Source organism: Corvus moneduloides, chromosome 5, assembly GCF_009650955.1.
Source record: "Corvus moneduloides isolate bCorMon1 chromosome 5, bCorMon1.pri, whole genome shotgun sequence".
Taxonomy (NCBI): Eukaryota; Metazoa; Chordata; class Aves; order Passeriformes; family Corvidae; genus Corvus; species Corvus moneduloides.
The window spans coordinates 32,986,162-33,010,102 of NC_045480.1; the positions used below are offsets into that span (position 1 = coordinate 32,986,162).

The window sequence follows — 23,941 nt, forward strand, 5'->3', positions numbered from 1 at the left end:
GAAATGTAAAATAACAGCTACAAAAATCAGTGACTGGAATGATCAGAGAAAGCTGGAGGGAGGGGGTCAAACTACTCAGCCACAACCAAAGTGGTCTGCTAAATTGCTGTTATGTAAAATGTATTTTTATTAATTCTGGTCAAGTTCATGGGACTGAAAAAGCCATTTGAAAGCCCTTCTGTTAGCAGGCCCATCATTTTAGTTAGTACAATGATGCCTCCTGCATGTGAATTTTTTTTGTTACATATTTTTTCTTGGTAAAAAAGGTCTTGTGCAAATGCAGGTATGTGGACCAAAAAGAGGTATCTCCAAGAGAGTAATTGTTCTTCTTTGTGACCTCTGGTATCCCACCTGTATCAGCAGACAAGCTTTTGCCAATATCCTATATGTTCTTCGGGTGAAGGTTTTCCTAATCCAAGTGTACCAGAAGAGTATTTTCTGCCATAAAGAAGACTTTATCTTCTAAGTTGCTCTTAGGGGAGGCTTGCACACAGATCTAAAATAATGACTATATATACAATTGTTCAGTGCCTGGAAAGCTTTAATAAGTGTACTGTGCAGAGGTGGAGGAGCTGCCTGGGTGTTCTGCCTGCCAAACAAGTAACCTTGTCCCTTATTCCCTGCAGCTCCTTCCCAGGTGGGTGACAATGCCTGTCGAAAGGATGCGGATGCGGCCCTGGCTGGAAGAACAAATCAACTCTAACAGAATACCGGGGCTGAAATGGATAAATAAGGTAAGGGGTGGTGTGCATGCATGTGCTGAAGTGGAACTTGATAGCAGTGGCTGAGGCTGAGGTCTGCATAGGTAAATCAGCTCATTCCTGGTTTTCAAAGGGGTGACGTGGGGAGGAAGGGCAAAGCTGAATGCTTCCTGCTGAACCTGTTCCTCTGGCCTTGCCTGCCAGATCTGAAGCGTCCTGCTTTAGTCTGGTGGATTTGTGGCTCATTTGAAAGCATTTTCCCACTCTTTGTTGAAGTGAGTGTTTCTGGAGACTCTGCTAGGACAGTTTTTTTAACCTAGGAACACATTGTTCAACAAGTAGCATCAAAGGGATGTGATCAAAATGCTGTCCTGAAGTGGAAGACTATGTTCTGTATTAGACTTAGAGTTGAAGCAACGATCTCCTGTTTCAGACTTGAGTGACTTCTCTGATACTTCTCAACCTGGGAGAAAATAGGATAACTCTTCCCCTGCCAGACTCAAACCTGATATTCCTGGTCCTGAGCTCTTACTAAGTGCTCAAGACACTTGGAACCCACAAGCGTGAGCTCAGAAATGTCAGTGCCCAATTTGAATTTATTGTGATTGGTTGAGTAAAACCTAGGAGTGTATTTGAGACTTTGAATAGTAATAAATTCTGGAAATGTTGCATGCTTTCTGCACAATGCAGGAGAGTAATTCACCGCACAGAAAAGCATGAAGCTGTTTTTGCTACAGAGGCTACTTTATTATCAGAATGAGTGGAAATGCACAAAATCAGGTGCAGAAACGTAGGAACTGCCTCTCTGGTTAAGTCACTAACCCAAATAGTATGGTATCCTCCCTATAGCCTCCCTATAGCCTCCCTATATCCTCCCTATCCAGTAGTAGTTGTGGTACTCCGGTGCTCATTTTTAGAGTAGAGAAATAACAATCGAAATTACGACTTTTCAGCTTTCAAAGCTATAAATGCTCATGACTATGAAATTATCAGGAATGCTTTAAATTTCAGCTATGAATCTTGTTTCTCAGGAACTTCCTGCATCAGTGACTCTCACATGCTGTGGCCGGGTAAATAAATATTGCTGTATCCATCTCCTAGTTAGCTGCCCTGTGAATTCGAGGAGGTCCTTGTTCTTGCATAGTGGGGTCACAGCTGAAGAGTTGGAGACCAGTTTTTACTGTTGTCTTTGTAATTTGAGTCTCATGTTTGGGTCCCTCTCCTTGAATATCTCTGTTTTGGTGTCAGGTTTCCTGCCGACAGTCCATGTCTGCTGTCCTTTGCTGGGCGTTCCTGCCTAATCCTGAAATAATTTTTCTGCCTTGAGGTTTATTAAACTCCGATTCCCCACTTCTACCCTCTGATTTGGCATCAGTCTGGATTGCCTTTAGGATGCTCAATGAGATAATTGCACATCTGAGCATTTCTGTTTAAAAATGTTTAAACATTCATTCTAACAATGGATCATTAAACCAAAAATATTTCTGGTTCTACTGTGAATCCTGACCATAAACAAAGCCATGCATGGAATTAATGATGCAGTGTCATGTGTATCACAGCCTGTTCTATACCCACAGAATCAACTTTGGAGGCTCTAGGATTTTAGGACTTGTATATTTTAATCAGAGTTTGGTAAAGGACAGTTCACAATTCAGAAAAGAAGGTGTGTCAGATTATCAAGAGAACGAAATTCGTGTGTGTGCACAGCTTTTAAGGAAATAAAATTTAAATATGAAACCATTCTGGGTTGACACTGGCTGGCTGCTCTTGGGGATTTTTTCCAAACTGAGGAAAGATTTAAACCTCTCTCAGTTAGAAATGTCAAATCAGGTACAGCTGACACTTAATTCCTTCCCCTACTGTCATTTCATCATTATACCTCCAGAATAAACCCATCCTGATGGGGCTTAAAAAATAAATACTTGTGTACCTCTCTGGTGAAAACATTATTCTGCTGCGTGACATGAAGGAGGAAGGGAATTTCTTTTCCTTCACAGAGAAACAAAACTGGGAGGTGTTAAGGAAACTACATAGTTCAGTAGAGGGTAGAGGTGATGTGAGGAGGGGGATTATGAGAGGTCAGTGTTCCTCATGGTCTGGAAAAGGAAATTAGAATGAAAACATTCCAAGTAGCTGTAACAGAGAGGCAACCTGCTGCTTTGATGGATGCGCGGAGTATTACCTTGGAGATGGATGCTGCTATTTAAGATTTGTCCTACGACTTTGTAGCTAGTGTGTGGTCTCATGCTCAAGCACTTGCTCTGAGCATTTTGTGATGCTAGAGTTCCAAGTTATCACAGATCACAGAACATTTTGAGTTGGAAGGGACCCACGAGGATCATCAAGTCTAACTCTTAAGTGAATGGCCCATGTGGGGATTGAAACCACAACCTTGGCATTAGTAGCACTGTGCTCTAACAAGCTGAGGTTTGATCTACTTTCCTTTTCATTCCTATTTCTAAGAATGTCACAGCTTTTCCCTTTTGGTGTTCCCACTGGAGTTTAGTAGCAATTCCTGTTACACTGCAAAATTTTTGTGGGTTGTGTTTTTGACTTCAGGTGAGGCTAATTTTTTAACAGAAACGTGAGACTCCTACACAAAAGTCCAGTGATGGAATGCTGTACCAGTCAGCACATGGTTTTCCAAGTTTGAGAGAAAGCACTGATGAGCCCTTTCCTGTTAAGGTCATTATTAGACAGCATTGACTGAAGAAGAATATAGATAATGTTTGATAATGTGTGAAATGAAGAAGTAGTATTTAAATAGAAAGTATCCAGGTAAACTAGAGCAGAACACTCAAAACATGGTATTGATGTAATCCGCAGTCTTTGCAGGATTTCCGTGAAGATTAGGTATTTGATAGTCAATAAGAAAATTTGTATTTTCTGTATAGGTGTGTCAATTTATATATGTATTTTAAAATTATGACATAGCTTCTGTGATTTTGTTATTTGTGTTATAATTTGGTATAATTCCTGTGCTTCAAGACATCTGGGACTGGGAAGAGCTTTCCGTAATGAACAGAAGCACTGTAATGACCACTTAGACTGCTGTTGAGTGTCTTTGCACCTTCTTTTGAAGCAGTGAGTACAGTTGGTGGTGACAGGATGCTATGTCTGGAGTTCTGTTCAGTCTGCTAGGTTTTGAATTATCATATGGTCTATTTTAATCTGCTATATTCTTAAAGTTCTTGTTGATAGAAACTGTTTTCTATGGAAGTATGTTTTTTTTGTTCCCATGCTTATTATAGTCTATGGAAGAGTGAAGGCAGAGAAGCTTATTCTAGCTCTGATGAATATAGTAGTGTTGTGGACCACAAATAGTGGGTTTGAGGCTTTCTTTGGACTGCTTCAAGTTGGGGAAAGAAGTATCTCTGTTGATGATTTACTTATATGTAGAGGGAAGAGTAAAGAGGCAACAGAGATGTGAGAGAAGTGATGGAACTACATTAAGAGGAAGATTGAGAGTGAGGACTTGAGGGGAATGAGGAACATGTTAAATCAGTGCATTCACCGAATTAAAGATGAAGCCAAGTGAGAAGAATGCAATTCTGAACAAATGAATATGACAGAAAGGATTAAAGACAAGAGTTGAAGGACGAAACACAGGCTCAGAAGAAGAAAAGATCACATGGGAAGGAAGGGAAATAAACCTAACCTCGTCATGAGTGAAATATTAACCAAACAGACAGGGAAGAAAAGTGGTTGTTGGGGGAAGGGGAAAGGGTGAAGGATTCCTCTCACCTGACCAGATATCTACAATGCAGTCATTTAAATGAGAGTTATTTGTACTAGAGTTATTTTGTAGTCAGTAGAGAGAAATAGGCTCTATTTTGTCTAGAGTTATTTGTAGTCAGTAGAGAAAATAAACTCTTTTAGGGTGAAATTCAAGCAGCATAGCTCAGGTTGCTGCTGCAGGAGGAGGGTGGATTTTGCCCTGGAAGTACTTTTCTCTTCACAGACTGATAATTCGATCTAAACCTGCAGTGGCAGAGTTTATAGTGCAAGATGTCTGCATGTAAAGCCAGATAAGAAGTATTCTTCCCAACAGGGGAGAATTGTGGAACAAGCTTTTTTGTGTGTATGGCTTTTCAGAAAAGAGCATGAAGAGTTCTGAAGCAGCCCTGTAGGTCATGACAAAGGAATTCATTACTGTGTTGTGTGACATAAAAGCACATCTGATCCAGCACCCTTTTGGCCCGGTATCCTGTGTGCTAAGTGCTTGTGGTAGGAGTGTAGGAAACATGCTGTTCAAGCTCTGAAAGCCATTGGGCCCCCAGAGCTGGAGCTACATCCTAAAACTATCATCTGAAATAGTTACCAGGGATCTTCCGTGATCCCTTGGGGAATCAGTTTATACTGACACCATGTAAGGCATGTCCAGATTTATCTGTGTGTTAAAAAAACAAATTTTAAAAAAAGGCTTCCTTTGCATTTCTTTAAGTGCACTTCTCTTTGGTCTGAAGTTTCTGAACTAAAATGTGTTCAGGTATCTTCAATGCACTACTTCATATGAGTGTGTCTGGTGTTTTTATCCCCACTGGAGAGATGTCTACAGTTGATATATTCTTATGTCTGTTTGCTTGGCATACAAATTTGCAAGATCTCTTTTCTTCACCATGCTAGTATTTACTGGCTGAATTCTAAATCCCTTGATTTTGCTCTGTTCCTGTAGTTGTTTAGTTTCAGATCTATTTTTCCTAATCATAAAAGTGTTTGTGCTGACAAAACTAGCCTTTGTCTGAAAGTTTAGAAATGTGTAGTACTGCATGCTTTTTCCATGTGTCAGCTTGGAAAACTGCCAGGCTCATCTTCCATGAAGTGGCTTCTGAGTATTTCATATATTTGAACTGTATTCTGCTTTTGATGACGCCAGTGGATATTTTCCTGTTGATTTCAGTGACAGTGACACTGGGCTAGAAGGGAGCAAAACACTTTGAGATGCTGAAACTGTGCTTATAAATGAGTGACTTAAAGTCATCAGAAGATCCCTCAAGTCTATCAGTGTTGGCATTTCCTGTTTGTTTTCCCTTCCAGGAGAAGAAGATTTTTCAGATTCCCTGGATGCATGCCGCAAGACATGGTTGGGATGTTGAAAAAGATGCTCCCTTATTTAGAAACTGGGCAATTCACACAGGTATTGGAACTCTCTCTTTGCAGGACAGATTTTCACATTGTTTTCCCTTTTAAAGTTACATTTTCCTTCTTTCTTGTCTTTGCTTTTACTAACATGGAGAGTGAACTTAAGTTTCCAGTGCTAAGTGCTAAGTGCTTTTTTCAAGGCCTATGATACTCTCCAGCTCTACTGAAGTGCCGTAACTCATTTGCATTGAGGAACACAGTAAAACTTAATTGATTTAAATGTTAACAACATTGGGTTCCAAACTGTCAGGAGTAGAGCACAGTCAGTACTTTGTACACATAGGCCCTTAGGCTCTTTACGCCTTTGTATGGATTTTAGCCAGCTGTGCAAGCTTTTCCATGTTGTTATGGAGTCACATCTGATCTGCAGTGCCCTGGGTCTTTCTTGAGCACAAACTGTTCATCATCTGTTCTAGAAACATGCATGAGAATGAGATCACAGCAGTCTCTTGCAACCTCAGCTATTGTTTGAATGCTTGTCATGGGAACCAAAGGCTGATAACCTTGAAGCTAACCTATGCTGTTATTAATTTGCCTTAGGTTTTCAATCACATGTCATGTGTGCCTAACTTTCTTTTCTTCCTTAGGAAAATACCAGTCAGGAGTAGATAAACCTGATCCAAAGACATGGAAGGCAAACTTCCGTTGCGCTATGAACTCCCTGCCTGACATAGAAGAAGTGAAGGACAAAAGTATAAAGAAAGGAAACAATGCCTTCAGGGTGTACCGGATGCTACCGTTATCTGAAAGACCTTCCAAAAAAGGTAGAGGGGAGAGTTTGTCAACATGAAATGCTGTTGAGGGCATTGTGTTGAGAAAAACACCTGCTGCAGGTAGCTCAGTATGCAACAAGCTACCAATGCAAGCTGCATGTTGTGCCCTGGCTGGCTGGGAAATGAGTGGAACTTAGGAACAGCTGTATGAAAAATGGGCTACATTCAGAAGAGAGTATCAATGAGATGTGATACACCCAAGCTGTTGATATTTGTCTGTTAAAGCTGATGGAGTTGTGTTCAGAACCTAGTCCCAGGTCTCCTTCAGTCAAGGAAAATGGTTAGGGGCTATTAGAGGTCAGCACATCTAACTCAGTAGAGGTGATTCAGAATACGGTGGCAGACATTTTGGTATATTTTTCAAGCAAGGCTACAATTAAACTGTCTCTGTCTTGAGCTGAGTGAGAGCAGCACACTCTGCTCAGAGCATTAAACCACGGAACCTTGTTGTTAGTTACAAAGACCATGAAAAACCAGCCCCCAGAGCACAATAATGGTGAAATGGGAAACTGAATCCCCAAATTTAGGGATTAAATCTCCTGCCTGCCAGGAGGAGACCTAACCAGCAGGTCAATCTCATGAGTATTTGGTTTCTTTCAAAGTAGAAACATCAGTTTATTTATGGCTCATTAGCTTTCTTATGGCTTCCTTACTGGTTTGTGCAGTAGAACAATGGTTTCCTTAGTCCTCTGGTATCCTGTGTTGTCTAGGATTTTGGATGAAAAGATAACCTGCAAACCAAACACATGGTGTTCCTCTAAAATTCTATTCAGTTCACCTGTAGCTCAGTTTGCTATTTTCTTAGATTGAAAAGTGAAAGGCAGATCTTCAGTTTAAGGTCAGTGTGACTGGAAATGATGAACCATGGCATTTTTGGGGCAGAATCATACTGTGAAAGGGACATCAGTGTGCAAAAGGTAGCACATTTGTTTTGAAACTCTTTCCAGTCTCTTGTCAGTAGTGTATCTTGTATGTTTAGGCACATTCCCCCGGACCATAACATGTCCCTTGGCAGTAGATTCCTGTAGGAACTACAAAAATTCTTCTTTAAAGCTGAGATTCTGGGAATGGGGGCTGTAGCAGGAGAAGATTCTGCAGAAAGTCCAGTTACTGTAAAACTCTGACACAGTTTGGGCCTCATATATATTTTCACATGCCATTATTTTATGGCACGTAGCTAAACTTATGTGTGGGAGCAAAAGAATTTCGCTGCAAACATTTCTAATTTTCAGTGGTATTGTGTAGTAGAGATGGGAGAAACTCCTGGGACACGTCTGTGCTAACAGTGGGGTAGAGCTGAGCTTGCACCAGCAAGTCTGAGCTTCTGCATCAGGTCAGAGCAGGGGCAGCAACACTGGGGTCTGCCAAGGCACATGACATTTTGTGAGGGTCACATGCTGTGTGGTTTTCTGGATTCCCAAGTCCAGTATGATTGCATAAACCACTTTTGCGTGAATTGTAGTATGTATTTCCCTACCAGGTTGCAACTATTTACAAAAATATTGGTTGAAGTTTATTGTGATCTCTTTTCACATTAAATCAATTAACAATCTCTCTTTTCCTATAGCTACAGAGAAAATGTCAGAAATGTGATGAGACATACATTTTGATTTTTTTTTCTCTTCAAGAGTATTTTTCTCCCCCTTCCTTTTTTTTTAACAGGCCTTGTTTTTTGTCATTCTTCCATATTTTTCACTTTGATTTTTTGACTGCCATTGCTTTCCTTGGTCCCACAGTGGTTCTCTTTTGTAGCCTTTTAAAAAAGAAACACAAAGCGAGAGCATTCAAGGTGAAGTTTTTGCTGCCCAGGCCTTAAGTGAAGGGTAAAATGAAGCAAAATGTGTTCTCCCTTAACTAGAAAGTCCTGCCATTTGGAGGCACACTTTGGGGCTATTTGTTGGTAAATACAGAAAGTGTGAAGGAAAACTCATGGCACACAGGACTTTATGAAATCTTCCTTCTGTTGTTGCAGGAAAAAAAACGAAGTCTGAGAAGGATGACAAATTCAAACAAATTAAGGTAAGAAGTGGCTGTTTAATACTGCGAGAGCTTGTGAACATGATCTGTTGCAAGTATTTTTTAATAGCTCCAACAGTATATTGTGGTGGGTACTTGTGAATGCTTGTGGTTTGGTTAAGTAACTACAGTTACCCAGGATGTTCAGGGCTGGTTTTTTGAAATGTGAAAGCTGTTAAAGCCATGACTTACATCATCAATGGACACAGCCCTTGTGCTACAATGCCTGGAGGTTGGAAAACTGGCACTCAGCAATACATTTGCCACTTGTTTGTCTCTGTAAGGAGAAATACAGTAATTATGGAAGGAATGCTTCTGAACAATAGAGCTACCTTTCAGAGCAATTAATTTCTGTGCGTAAGGCATTGGAAATTCCTTCTCATTTAGGCAAGGGTCAGAGCTGCACCTTGTGCTCATGTTTTGTCAGTTAGAAGGCCTCAGCTGTAAAGCTCCTCCATCACAGCCTGAGATTTCTGCTTGTTCAGAGCATCGACTGAGACTGATGTCTGCTGTCCCTGAGGAACATGGCGTTTCCTAGCTTTCACACCTCTGCCAAGGACCTCTGTGAGGTGGTCAGTATCACACACCAGCAGGGTTTAGCCCACCTTCAATTTTTTTTTAAAAAAAGCAAATCTCAGAGATTTCAGACTCTCACCTTTCAGTAAAATTGGTGTCCTTGGGCTGTGTGTAGCAGCTGTGTCTACAGTGGAAGGGCAGCTTGGTCCCCTGCTGCTCACTTGTGAAGGGCTGTGCCAACCATGCCTGGGTTCAGGCTCTGCAGTCTCTGGCCAGGAAGCTCTCTGGGCCAGGTGAACCCAGAAATCTGGGAAAAAGTCCTCCACTGAAATTGGGTTCAGAAGGCAGGTGCTGCCCCAGGAATTGTGACTTGTGGAGTTTACATGTTAGAATGCTATGACTTTTAAATTGTCTTGAAGGAACCACTTTTAAACTATCTTATTTGGATCACACAGCCATACGTGGTTGTTATAAAGTGACTCTGATGGTGGCTGATGTTCAGAGGGAGCCAGTGAAACTGCTTTGGTCAGAGCAGAGCAGTGTGTCAGCACATACACATACCTACCAGTGATACCTACTGTTAGTTCTTGCAGCTTTGAGCTGGGTATTCTGTCTGTTTCCCCCATTCTGACAGATGTGTGCAGTGGCTAGCCTGGGTTTTAAAAGAGGTGCTATTTCCATACTCAGCCACTCTTAGGCTGACTGTTGAATGTTGAAGGCTGTAGTAGTGAAGAAGGGTGGTAGGTGAATTAAAGCAAATTCACATTTCTGAGCATGAAAGCTGCTTATAATTGCTTTGCTTGGTGATGTGAATTCCTGAGACCAGAGTTGCATGTTTTGGACACCTTACAGTTACCTTGAAAAATCTCTTTTAGTGGAGCCCAGTGGGAGGCTACTCCATGGTTTGCCTGGTAACTGCAATGGGGTGATAGCAGCAGAGGGAGAAGCTGAGAATCTGAGCAGAGATCTGCAAAGGGACTTCAGCATAGCAAGAGCTTTCAGTGAACTTCCCATTGTTGCCACTGCTGGACCCTGTGGGCACTCACAGCAATTACTAGTGGGTTGAGCTTGAGCAGGGTGCTCAGGGGCACTCACTGCTTGTCCCTGTGGATGTGAGTCCTGGACCTTACCAAATCCCTGCTCCACATTAGCAGAGGTGCAAGCAAGTCTCCCGCCCCACAGATAGGTCTCCTATCACTGGGCTTTTGGGCAAGCAGTGTCTGTCATTATAATTCATTAAATTCATTAAAATTGTCAATAATGGGAAGGAAATGGAAATATCAGAGCAGCCCAGATACAACCAGTCTCTTTCTTTGAAACAAAGGACTGAACTGAGGTCTAGTTCCTACTTTATGCTAGATGTATCCTTTTGACCATGCAGCTCTACACTGAGAGACATTTTTTAAATCTTAGTGACAGCTTTCCCCATGCATTTAGCTTAAGCTAGACATCTGGACACTGAACATTTAGGTGATGTAACACCAACTGTGCCAGCATCCAAGTCTCTTTCTGGATCTGGCACCACCACCTGAGTTCCAAGACGCCTATTTGTTTCTGGAGCTTGAAAGGGGCTACTAAATAAACTTCTCTGTAATCAGCCTCAGTAAAGTTGAGCAAGTGCTGCATGCACAGTGTTTCTATGGGGGCTGTTTTGTTTGCTGTGTTGCACAACACCAGATACTCAGGGCTCCAGTGTGCAGCTCTAACCTATCTCTGCAGTCGTGATCCTCAATGGATCAATAGCAGCTAATTTTATCTTTTCCAGTTCTCCAAGTCTTTGACCTGTGGGCCAGCACAACTGGTGCAACTCCTCAAAGACCTAGTTGCCATTAACACTTAACTTTGCACCCTTCTGATGTGCCATGGGACGTTGGGACAGGGTGCATGTTTGCCTTGCTTTAGTATCTGGGAAGGTTCTTGTATTGAAGTGACAATTCTTTTAGAGTAGATCACAATCACAGCATGTGACATCCAGAAAAAAAATCTGTCACAGTGCCCCCAGTATTTTGTCCCAAAGATAACAGTTCATATGGTTAGCACTGGGATGGGCTGGCACCACAGGTCCTGAGGCTCACCTTTGCCCTGCCTTTGATGAAATGCTTTAGAGCCGTGAAAATGAGCACAGCATGGACAGCTCTGCACCTCTCTGCAGGTGTCTCTGGCTCAGCAAGTGGGGGACAACTTGCAGCCTTGCAGGGCTGGCAGAGTAAGAACAAAAGACTTTAGACATTGTAACCAATAAACCTGTGAGAGAGTCAATACCAGGCTGGAAGTTGCACGTGTAGAATAATCCTTTTAAAAAAATCCTGAGTTTATGGAATTAATTTTTTTGGTGTCTACTCTGAAGGGATTTTTTTTAGATTCCCACTTGGGTGTACCAGGCTTACAGAGATGCATCTTGTAGAAAGCTCGGTCTGTGTAGAACAGGTGGTGTTTTCCCAATGCTGTTGCCCTGTGGTAATGTTTATGATGTGATCTAAAAGGCTGTATTTAGTGTAAACACTTTGGTTTGCTTTCAGGCTTGCTGTAGAGAAAAATTAAGGCTAGAATTTAGTAATTGCTGTACAGAAACTAAGGCTTCCTTTCAGAAGGTGCAAAGAGATAGAGCTTATTTGGAAGGGACTGAGGAGGAATATCAAATAGACTACCATTTTAAAGCAGTGTTTCTTCCTTGTTTGTTTCAAATGTTAATCTCTTGTAGTAAATAGCTTACTACTTCCTTGCTCTCAGAAGGATTATTCTAAATTTGAAAATTAAAAAGAGCTGTCATTTCAAAGCACAAGATACGGAATGAAGTTTTTCGCGAGCTTCTCTCAGAGAAATATTCATTCTAAGACAGTGTCTCACAAAGAGCAGGGGGTATATGGCAGGCAGAAGTGATGGGATTATTACCAACCTCAGAACAAAGAGATGAACTGTCTCCTAAAATAAAGCAATGCTGACCCAACTGTACTGTTTTCATTCTAGCAAGAGCCAGTTGAATCATCTTTTGGGATTAATGGGCTAAATGATGTAACTTCTGACTATTTCCTGTCCTCCAGTATAAAAAATGAAGTTGACAGTACAGTGAACTTGTAGGTAAGTTAATCCTATGCTTTTTTACACACACAGGTGACTTCAAAAACCCTTCTGGTCTGCAGACTTATCTTTTCCATCAGCATCTTGCACTTCAGGGAATGCCACAGTTGCAGTCAGGTAGACCCATTTTTCAGTAGCCTAGGCCATACAAGATTGTGGTTGCAGGTCAGCCCCATCACCTTGCAGAGACAGTGAGCAGTACTGTGGCAGTGTGGTGGTTCCCTTGACAGTAAAGCACTTACAGACACTCTAAGTTGGCATTTCACGATGTGGACTTATTCCACAGGGTAGTCCTCAGCCATGAGGAGACTGTAGTCAATGTCGTGTGGGAGATAAACTGCAGTCAGATGGCAGTTTCCCATTGCTTAAAGCAGAGCTTTGTATAGAATACCATTTTATTTGGAAGTTCAAACCAGCAGGCAAAATGTAGAAAGTTGGTTCTTTTTACTGACACCTCAGTAGCAGAGGTAGTTTTTAACATCACTGAGCTAACAAAAAGGATCATTGAAGACTGCATTTAGAAACCAGTACATTAGAAATGAGCTGTCATCTCAACATGTGAATAATTGGACCTCAGTAGAATAATTGGACTGGGTTTTGACAGGTGTTTTTTGGCTGAGATTGTCATTGCAGCCAGACCTCCTAGTAATATGACCCACATACCATTTTGTCTCGAATTCCGCTTTTAAATATGACAAATATGTTAGTATTCTGCTTGGAGAGATGGCAGAAATCATGTACAGTGACTATTTTTGATCCCCATTTCTGAGGTCACAGGGCTTTGCATAGTCATTCCCCTGAAGTACTTGTGTGGCTGAGAAGTTTGTGAGTAGTTTTGCTCTATTTATGCCAGTTCATTTAATAGGGTGTTGCTTTGTAAGAGTATTAGAGCATGCTTGTTGCTCCTCCTGTTATAATTTGAAGGAGTAGCACCGTAGTGCTATCAGTGCTTCCAGTTCACTGACTGAGGATTGAGTAGGGAACTGTCATCTAGTGTTGTTTAATTATTGAGATGTGAGGTGTGCTGCTTATCCAGACTGGAGAAAGAAGTGGTTATTTAGGTTGCAGAAAGGATTTTAATGTAAACAGGGAGGAAAAGGTATACTAGAATTGTTCTGCAGAAAGATGGGTAATCAGCAAGAGGGGATGAAAGACAAACAGCACCCTGCAGAGTTTCTGACATACATGCAGCTCACTGGAAGCTGTGGCATATTGCCCAAGTGAGCAGTAGTTTTTGCTGTGTATTTTATCTCTCAGGGTGGGTAAGAATTTGTCAGGTATTGAGGAAAAAGATAAAATAGTGCAGATGACCTGCTCATACCCTGAGTGGGTTGCGCAATATTGGTCTCTCCCAGATAAAAAATTAACTGTGTGTGCTCTTGCACCACTCTCACCACACTCAGTAAAAAGCTGTTTTTTTCAGAACCAGGAAAGGTGAAATAAAGGGGAAACAGAATATCTGAAACATAACTGTAGTAATTGTAGTGATTCAACTTTTAAAAAGTCTATCTGGTATGCATGTAATCTTCTTTATGCTGGCATTCTTTCTTAAAAGACACATCTAAGTTTTGGAGACTTTCCGGTGGTTACCTGGCACTTCACAAAGCAAAATAATATGCAGCTTTTCCCTGAGAAAAATACCTGTCGCTTTTCTTTTTCAAAAAGCCCTGTCTTAAGATAGAATGCAGGAGTGGATTGTGTGTATAGACATGTGCATTCTTGTTTATTTATCTTAGTTCATGCAGGAATAGATGCTATCTTTTGACTTTTTCAAATTTAATAATTAATATACTCAGGTTACTTAACCTTAAGAATTGCAAGATCTATTGTATTTCATTGCTTACATGTTTTTCCCCTCATGGGTCAAGAAAAAAATTGACTGTTTGACCAATACAGCATTGTGTTTGCACAGAGTTTAGCCTTATGTTCCTTTTGAAGCTTTATGTTCAGTGAAAGAGTATCTATAGTCTTTCTCTTGGATAACCATGGTTTCAGGTTAGATATCCTCTGAGATGGCTCCATCCCTGTGCATTCTTCTGATCTAACTCCCGGTTTTCAGTTCTGTGCGGGATTAATGCATTTGTCATGTGTTCATGCTACTGAGATTAAAGGAAGAGTTGTACAAGACAGAGGAAATTATGTCAAGCAGCTTCAGAGAAGTGAGATTCTGGCTTTCACCATACTTCTGCTTTGCTCAGTAATTTTTTTGTACCTTGGTTTGTCAACCTTTTTCAAAAGATTGTTGTGTGGAGTAACTAATGCCTGCAAAGCATTTCAGGACCCTTGGAAAGCATCCATGGTTGCTTCACTTTGTACAAATAAGTCATGGTCCTTAGATATTAAATTTCGTTGGTATTTTAGTATTAAATATCATGTGCCTGAGGGAATAGGAAACCCCTCTGTTAATAACAAACTGAACTGTAGCTTTCTGTCACAGACCATGTGGATTACAGGTACAACTGTGATATGCTATCTAGCATCGATGGCATTGCGAGGGTCAGTGAGAATAGGTATCTAACTGGAGCAGAAATTTTTCATAGATTCATGTCATATGTACTCCAGAATCCCACAATGTTTTGCTTGATCCCGTGGCCAGGTTTTTGCATGCCAGTTCTGGTCTTCTGTTGTATAGTTTACATGAGAGCATTCAGAGGCCATGGGATGTTGGCAGCTTGCTCTTTGAGGATCACAGATTTCCTTTAGAACATGGAAACTTATACCCACTGAAAGCAGGTGGTGGGCATGGAAAAAAGTACTGAGACTATTGAAGACTCAGTCAGATACCAAGCAGGCTCCATGGGCAGGCTCTTAGAGATTCAACAGGGTCGAGATATTGTCAGTAATCAATTTTGTTGTTTCTAACCCAAAGTTGTAGGACAGCCGCACCTTGATGGCAGCAGTGAGGAGCAGGTGATAGTTGCCAATCCTCCTGATGTTTGTCAGGTCGTAGAAGTGACAACAGAAAGTGATGAACAGCCCCTCAGCATGAGCCAGCTGTACCCTCTACAAATCTCCCCTGTCTCATCCTATGCAGGTAAGCAACTTGGCATTTCTTTACACTCCTTTTTCTGGAAATGTTTGGAAGATATTGGGGGAAGGAGGGCTCTTCCAGGGTAGCTAACAAAGATTCAGGAATGTGTACTCATCTGCCTTCTGAATTGTTAATGGAACTCAAAAGCACACAGTCCTCTGCTCATTTCCTTGAGAAACAAATTGACAGATCTGAGGTTGGTAAATGTGAGCTGAGGGTTTTAGCCTGTGAGTAATGGAAAAAGAACTTTTTTAGATATAATGCAGAGGTCTTTTAGAAGGAGATTTTCAATGGTACAAATGACATGCCCCTGCCTTACTAAAGATTAAAGGTCTTTTTTGCTCTGTGTTTACTCAGTGTCTAACACAGTGTGCAGTGCTAAAGGCTGCACTAATGGTACACACGCAGATATGGAGCTGAGGGCCCAGGGGTAGTGGATCTGTCTTGTTGCAGATTAGAACAGCCATATAGTGACTGATAACAAGTGATCTTGCAAGCAGCAGAGCTGTGGACATCTGGCTTCCAACGTCTGCCTCCCATCTGGATTCTCTGATACCCAAAAAGAGGATGAGATAACAGGCTTTCCCCTGCCCCCAGTGAGGGTGGTTATGGTTTCTCTTTTCATCTAGCTCCTTCTTTTCATATAACTGTTAGGAAGTTAAGAGTCTTTGGCACTCATTTATTCCTTATCCAAGTCTGACAGTGTGTTCAGAAGTTTTTAGGGGAGAGCAGACTCAAATGTACATGCAGACATGCTATATAGAGTCCCCACAATCATATAAGCCTTATTTCATAGGAAGCAGGACAAAGCCACATTTGAAAGTAGAAAAAGTTTCAGATCCACCTGTCCTTTCTGTTTTAACATGGTGCTAGTTTGCAAGCCTTAGGAGACTGGGTAGAAACACAAATGTCATCTTTTAAGGCAAATTTAAGTATAAATTGTTCTCCATGCATTTTATTATTTTACACATGGTTTTTGCCTTTGACTTATTAGACTGAAATTACTTCCAGACATATTTTTATAAAGTATGTATTTAGTAATTTTTATCTTTGGGACTAAGTGAATGATGTTCTTTTGGATAGTCTCCACTGTTAATCTCACATGTTGATAAATGGTTATGCTTTCCAGTGTGTTTAGTCTGCAGTAACCAAAGCATTCAGAAGACTTATGCAAAGCATAAGGCAGGGATATATGACAGTACTTAAATTTATTAGCAGCAGGGAGACAAAGCACCTTTGAAACATTTTTCCTCTTTACAAATATGTCTTGGAAAACTTTTCCATCTACACAATCATTACAATGATGCAATCTTTTAACTTCAGCTATAGAATGTAAATTCTTGAAATGCAAACAGGAGTCACTGTCTTGGTCTGGAACTCATGGTGGTTTTTTGGACTGGAATGATAGAGAAGGGTGGTCTGGTAACCACCTTGACAAGAGCAAATCATGACCTACCTGCCCTAAGGTCATTGCAACCAGCCTGCATCAGGAAAATGAAGGATGACTGAAGTACTTCTGCTACTCCCTCATGCTGTCTTAGTACCTTGGCGGCCTTCAGCTGTCCTTAACTTATACCCAGACCTGCTAGCCCAAAACTCACATAACAGAATTTCATTCCACTGGCATGCTTTTGAGTGCATCTCAAGGCAGCTCTTGATGATCCTGGCTACTGTAGCTAGAGGCCAGAAAGAGGTGGAGTACTGCAAGGGTCTGTCCTGGGACAAGTCTTATTTAATATATCAATGAGGAGACGTGTTTGTGAACTTGACAGGTGACACCAAATAGGGCACACCAGTTGCTATGTTTGAGGACAGAGCCATCATCCAGAGAGTCCTGGAGAGATTGCAGGAATGGGTCAGAAGAAACCTTATGAAATTTAGCAAGGGCACTTATGAAGTCCTCTGCATAGGAAGGAAGAGCTCTTTGCAGCAATAGTGGCTGGGGCCTATAGTATGGAGAGCAGGTCTGCAGAAAGGTGGGTAGGCAGTGAGCTGAGCATGAGACACTAGGGCATCTCAGCCACGGAGAAGGCCACCAGTTTTCAGGAACATGGCCAGTAGATCTAGGGAAGTGATTATCATCTCTACACAGGACTAGATGCACTACTTTCAAAGTACTGCATCCAGTCTTGAGCTCCCCAGTCCAAGAAATTTACAAACAAACTAGAGCAAGGGCAGAGAAGGGCTACGCAGGGTATGGGCTCTCACTCTGTGAGAAGATAGAAGGACTGGGGCTTGTTCAGCCTGGAGAAGAGATGGATTTGAGGACTTCATAGCAGGCATCCCTGCCTCTACCACAGGGATGTTTCCACAAGGCAGAGCCAGGCTCTTCACAGCAGTGCATGGTACGAGGATGAGAAACAGCAGGCTAAATTGAAACAAGAAAACTCGGGACAGCTGGATATAGGAAAAAATATCACCTGTTTCACCACAAGGACAGTCAGGCAGTGGAGCAGGATACTCAGAAAGATTGTGCTGCCTCCATCCTCAGAAGTTTTCAAGACCTGTAGGGATAAGGCCTCCAGCAACCTGATCTAGTCCTGTAGCTGCCTCTGCCTTGAGCAAGAGGTTGGGCTGTAGACCTCCTGAGGTCCCTTGCAGCCTGAATTGTTCTATGAACCACTCTTTTTTTTAAGGATGTATTTGCCCTTGAGGTCGGAGCGAGGACAGGAGTCTGTGTTAGAGCCCTGAAATTTCTAGGACACTCTTGTGACTATTTCTGCTCTGTCTTGCTCCACACAGACCTTATAGAACCACAGGAACCTTGGCCCTGTGCTTGTGGGTTTGCTCTGTCAGGTGCCCCTGGCTGAATGGCAGGAAAGAGTATCACCATAACAGCTGTGCAGGAACAGTTAGTTGAGCTCTTCTAAAACAACAACCAACAAAAGTAGCCAGCTATATCAGCTGTCCTACATAAATCTGGTTTATTTCAAAGGAACTCTGGTTCCTTTCTGAGGTTACTCAGGCAAATGGTGTGAGTCGCCCATGTGAGTTTTTCATATTTCCACTGATGTCTATGAAATCCGCTGGTTTTTAGTACTGAGGCTGTTGTGAGCCGCCTGTTGTGTTTGACACTGATTCAAATACCCTTCTTGATAAAAATAGCCTCTCTAACTTTCCATGCCTGAGTGGCCAGCTTCCCTGGCTTTGCTAACTACAGTGCTATCTCTTGCTCAGCATTTTGTTATGTATGAACACCAAGGATAGATTCCTTTTCAGCTGCATCACTCTGTTTTTGTTGTGACGTGCTTCTTCATGTCAAGGAATATCTGTTGCTTCTCTCTGTGTGGATTCCTTCTATTGGTTCTATCTTCAGGGCCATTTCTACTTTGTGTGAATTAATTTTTCCTCTCCTCCCCCCAGGATGGCTTAATTAGCCAGCTTAGTCACATTGGCACATCTTTCTCTGCCTGGATCAGTGAATGAGAAGGCCTGCAATGCATTAACTGCACAGAGCATTGCAGTTAGATTTAGTGTTTTGGACTGTTCCTCTGCTGCACACTGCAGTGGAGACTCTGACACAGGAGAGGTGCTGGCTTTGGAAGCAGCAGTCTGGAGAAACTGAGCTGGAGTAGAAGGACTTCGGGTACAGTTTAGATCCTGGGGTCTGAAAGAGTGATTCAGCCCATTGGTTTACAGCCTTCTGCCTAAACCTAATGCTTAGCCAAGTCTTGAGAAAATGGCAAGGTACTGCCAGTCTCTCTGAAGATCTGCAGGGCACAATCCATGAGGCATAATCCATGCACTCTTAGCGCTCTAGTTATGTCCAGTGCAGAACATGAGGTTGGTCTCTGGGAAGGCAGGTTTGCAGGGCCTGTGCAAAGCAGTTTGCATGGACTAAAATGCATGACACAGAGCTGAGAGTGAAAGATGGGCTTCAGAGCTGTCTTGCCTGCTATGATAATTCATCACATCATTCCTTGAATTGTGTGATTTCTGTGTTCCTTGTGGATGAGCCGTATCTGTGCAGCTCTGCTGTGGGGGTTGGAGTGTTGTTATCCTGATAGATGCCTGGGGTTATCCTCCCAGGAAAAAAGACACAATGGTTCAAAACCCCACAAGCTGAAGGGAACCTGCAATTCAGGCCTCCACTGGGTTGGTCTCAGCAACCAGTGGCTATGCTGAAGGCACCAGCCATCACTGCAGACTGAAAAGAGGGGTGGGTTTGTGTCCTGTCTCAGATATATCTGAGGCACAGCAGTCTGAACCACCCACCATGCCTGACCCTCAGACAGTAGGAGACCTGTCTTCAGACACATGTAGGCTTGAAAATACAGTAAAAATTCCTGGATTTCAGGCTCTTCTGCAAGGGAGGGATGCAGCTGCAGGAGGATGGCTGTCACACTGGAACTGTGCCCCTGTATTTGTGCTCTCGTTGAATTGATGAGGGTGAGGGAGGCCATGTGCAGTGGGGGGAGGTGATGGAGCTGGAGACTGTAGTATTGCCACTTGCTCAAGTGGAGAGTGAAGGGTTGAGAAATAGGCTGGAGAGTGATAGCAAAAGCAAAACTATACCAACTGTACCAGAGTATATCAACAGTAATAAAGACCCAGAAGTGACAACAAGCCCTTGAGGTGGCAGGTTGAGATAACAGTTCATGAAACAAAACCACATTTATCTCCTCTAGGATGGAGTTGTTACTGATTTTGCAGGGAGATAAAGATTTGGACAGAACTTTGTCCATTGCAGGGCCTGGAGCGGCTATAGAGGGGCAAGGGAGAGGGGGCATCCCCTGCTTGCTGGAGATTCTGCCCAGAAAGCACAAATCCACTTCTTCCCTCTCCATTGCTGTCTGTTACAGGATATAGTCATGTTAACTGTGATAACCCTGTGCATTTACACTAGTTGTTCAAGGCAGCTGTGCTGTCTTGCCCTGCTGTGGCAGGGTCTCCATGCTTCTCCATTGTTTTCTGGTTGTTTGACTTGACTTTGTTTGCTTCCACTTGTTGGATGTACATCAGGCCTCTTGAGCTGGAATTTGTTACTATAGATAGAATAGCATGAGTTTCATTTTTGTTTCTATTTTGCTTGACAGAAAGTGAAACAACTGACAGCATTCCAAGCGATGAAGAAAATGCAGAGGTAGGTGCTTTCTGGATTTTTAGCAGTCTGGGCCAAGGTCTCAAGATCTGTGTCCTGAGATTTTTTTCCCCCTTCTCCATTTGCAATTCTGTCTACCAGTGGAATATTCATTTTGGTAATAGCTGGGGGAGAAAAGCAGATCAGGAAGGTTCAGGGGATACAGATATTTGGATGATCATCACAGAATTAATATCTACAAATTCATTTCTCCTCATCTGTCCAAACTACAAGATTAATTTGCATAATAAGATGTTCTGCAAAGCCATCAACAGTGCCAGCTAGTTTGCTAATATGATGCATTGGCATTGCTGGGTAGCAAGTATTTTATCTTGGTTGAAAACTTGTTCACTTTGTTTTCCTTAAATGGCACCTGATCTCATATAATTGGAGGAAATGCTTACACATGTGACTGAAACAAAGCTTGAATGTTTGAGGTATGTGAGGCAGAAGGCTTTCCTGTGCAGTCAGTTGGGCATTGCTAGGTGAAAGGAATCCATGGGGAAAATAACCTGAGCTACACATATACAAAACCACCACTTGCCTTTTATTTTGGGGCTGCCATCAAGTGACCAGACCTACCGATCCCCATGTGTACTTAGAGGCCAAGGGAAGCTCACTGAGGGCTCTTGGATGCCCTGTGCTCCAGCTGCATTTTTACATAAGGCCTTTTGCAAAGCTCTCTCCTGCTGTGTCTCCCGCTGAAAGCTCTCTGAATGCTCCTTCTTGGAGGATCACCCTGGAGGCTGTGCATCTGTATAATGACACGGCTGACCCACCTGGTCTCTCATGCCTTGGCTGGGGTGGAACTGCAAGTAGTGACTCCACAGACCTCCTTTGACAGAACATGCAGTATCTGTGGTGGGCAAACAATAGGATGCTCGTCTTCCCTTGGTGAACTTCCTCCCTGTGATGAGGGATGCTCCATCAAGTGATAGTGGTTTCCCAGCAGCCTCACCTGTATTGCTAGTTTGAGTAGTGTTGGGTCTCTGTGCCTGCCTCTTGGCAGGAAGATGCTCTCTCTGGTAACAGAGGAGACACTACCATTTGGAGTTCTAAATGTCTGCATCCATTTTTTGTCTCTGGCATACTGGGAATAAGGCCTTATTTTCCATTCAGAAGAGCAGGTAGTGCCTCCTGAGTGCTGGAGAGCCAGCAAGAGTTAAGCACATGACTTCAGAAAAGAAGAAATGGCTGAGAGCAAAGACATTCTAAGGCAGTGGCTAGAGGCTCAGGCTCTTAGAGATGGGGTAATTTCTGTGGAATTTGTGGATATTTCTATCTTCGTCTTGTTACTTGGAGTACTTCACAAAGTTGTGTTCACTCATAAAGTCTTCCCTTCTTTCTTCCCCCATTTCTAGGGACGACTTCATTGGCAGAAAAAAAACATTGAAGGCAAACAGTATCTCAGCAATCTAGGAATGAGGAACACTTCTCATATGCTTCCCAGCATGGCAACTTTTGTAGCCAACAAGCCTGACCTCCAAGTCACCATCAAAGAAGAAAGCTGCCCACTGCCTTACAATAGCTCCTGGCCTCCTTTCCCAGACATCCCTCTGCCACAAGTAGTGTCCACAGCCTCCACAAGCAGCAGCCAGCCAGACCGTGAGACACGGGCCAGCGTCATCAAGAAAACATCAGACATCACCCAGTCGAGAGTCAAGAGCTGCTAAGCCTTTGACAGTGTGTTTTTTTAGCTTTGTTTTGTTTGGTTTTGTATTTTACGTTTCTCTAAGAGAGGTTCATCCCTTGACGCACACAAGACAAATCCGAAGGTAAAGCCTTGGCAATATAGAACATTGCTGTGTCCAACTCCAGTGTCGGAGTGTTTTTAACTCAGGACTCCAGCCATCAGTATGTATACCTGAACCCATATTTCCAAGGTTGCTACATAGGAAAACAACCCAAGAACTTTGGCCCACTCACAGGTTCCAGTGTTTCATAAGAGGACCAACTGACCACAAGGGAAGTGGTGCTGCTGCGCTTCTTGCTGTCAAGGCTGTGATGGAACTGAAAGCCTCAGAATGGGAGAGAAAATGTGAACTAGCTGGAATATTTTTAAATAAAGAAAAATTTATTGTGAATATTGTACATAGTGCAGTACTAGCAAAGTTGCAGTCTGCTTCTGCACCTTATTAAGAAAGCACTTACAAAAGGCCTTTTATTACCTTGCTCTACTTAATGGCACATTGAAGGTCCCTCTCCACCTGTATTCTTTTCCAAGGCTATTCTTACTAAAGTGTCTTTAAAGAATAGAGGAAAGGAAAGGAAGTTAAAACTTTCCATGTGGATTTCATATGTTCTGAGACTGCTTTCATCATGTTTGTTTCTAATCTGCTATGCTTGAATGCCGCGTGGTACAATAGGAAAAAAAAAGAAACTTATTACAGAGATATTATGCAAATTCCCAGATTTAAAAAAGAAGAAAAATACTCTAATTCTAACCAGAGCAAGCTTTTTTATTTTTTATACAGGGGAATATTTTATTCAAAGTAAAATTCTAAAGTGAATATAATTTTTTTTAATCTTTTCTACAGCAAAATTTATAATTTTAAGATTCAGTCCTTGGTTATCAGCAGTTATGACATTCTTGTGGCACATTTTTTTTTTAATTTTGTAAAGGTGAAATAGCTTTTATGAGCTCATGTAGCAATCAGATTATCCTGTGGATTGATAATAAATATGGTATATAGTTAAATTTTTAATAATCCTCTTGCTTGTCTCTCATTTTTAATCTTTCAGAAGTCCCAGATGGCATGGGTTTGATAGGTGAATGTGACCTCTCAGAGTGAGCAATTAGCTTAAGCTGCCTTTACAATTTCTGGAGCACCCATCCAACAGGATGGGAAGTACTGTGCTTGAGGCAGCTCAAGGTAGAAAGAGCAACTAGAACTTAAAGGTGACTTACTCAAGCTTGGCCTCAAATGTAGAGGTTGGGAGTTGGGGCACCTCTTCAACTGTTATTCCATGGGCTGGGTTTTGAACAAGTCACCTCATGGAAGGGATCTCATCATAATCCATCCCCCACCCAATGCAAGCTCAGCTGTACTTCCCCCATTTCTCATAGATCTCCATGTGGCTTGCTTGCAGCTTCCTTGCCTGGAAAAATATCTTTTTGCAGTTTCAACCAATTAATGAAATGAATCAGAAATCAATTAAGCATTGTCCAGAGCTTTCAACATTACTACATGATGGCAAGTTCTGATTCCTGGAAAGCTGTAGAGTATCTGAATACGGGTGCACAATGACTTGCATGGTTGTGATGGTGGGCAGGCTGTGTCCATTGCAAAGTGCTGTGCACTTTGGGCTGGCACAGGTGGAGAGCACTCACCCTCTTGCAGTTTTTTAAGCTGTTGGATGTGACACAGACTGGTTCAGGTATGTAAAACGTGGACACAGAGTGCCCTTCAGATGTGATTACCTTTCTCATACCAACCTGGCAGGTGTGTGAGCTGAGAGCAGTGTATATTGGGCTGATGAGCAATAGCATGCACAAAAATGACCGTGTCACAGGGAGATGTGCTAGCTGGCTATTGAAAAGGGAAAGTAAACAGAAGAATTTTGCTGTGTTCTTAACCTGATCCTATAGGTCTAAGTTTCATCA

General features: G+C 42.2%; 1 protein-coding gene across 1 annotated transcript; it reads left to right on the forward strand.

Annotated features, from left to right (window-relative positions):
- Window positions 1-18: 18 nt before the first annotated feature.
- On the forward strand, window positions 19-23,045 carry IRF2 (interferon regulatory factor 2). The gene is given in 9 exon segments (XM_032108972.1): window positions 19-283; window positions 627-734; window positions 5,739-5,838; window positions 6,431-6,607; window positions 8,589-8,635; window positions 12,116-12,230; window positions 15,096-15,260; window positions 20,294-20,340; window positions 21,699-23,045. Coding segments are annotated over 9 exon segments (1,077 nt in total). The 5' UTR covers window positions 19-277; the 3' UTR covers window positions 22,011-23,045.
- The last annotated feature ends 896 nt before the right edge of the window (window positions 23,046-23,941 follow it).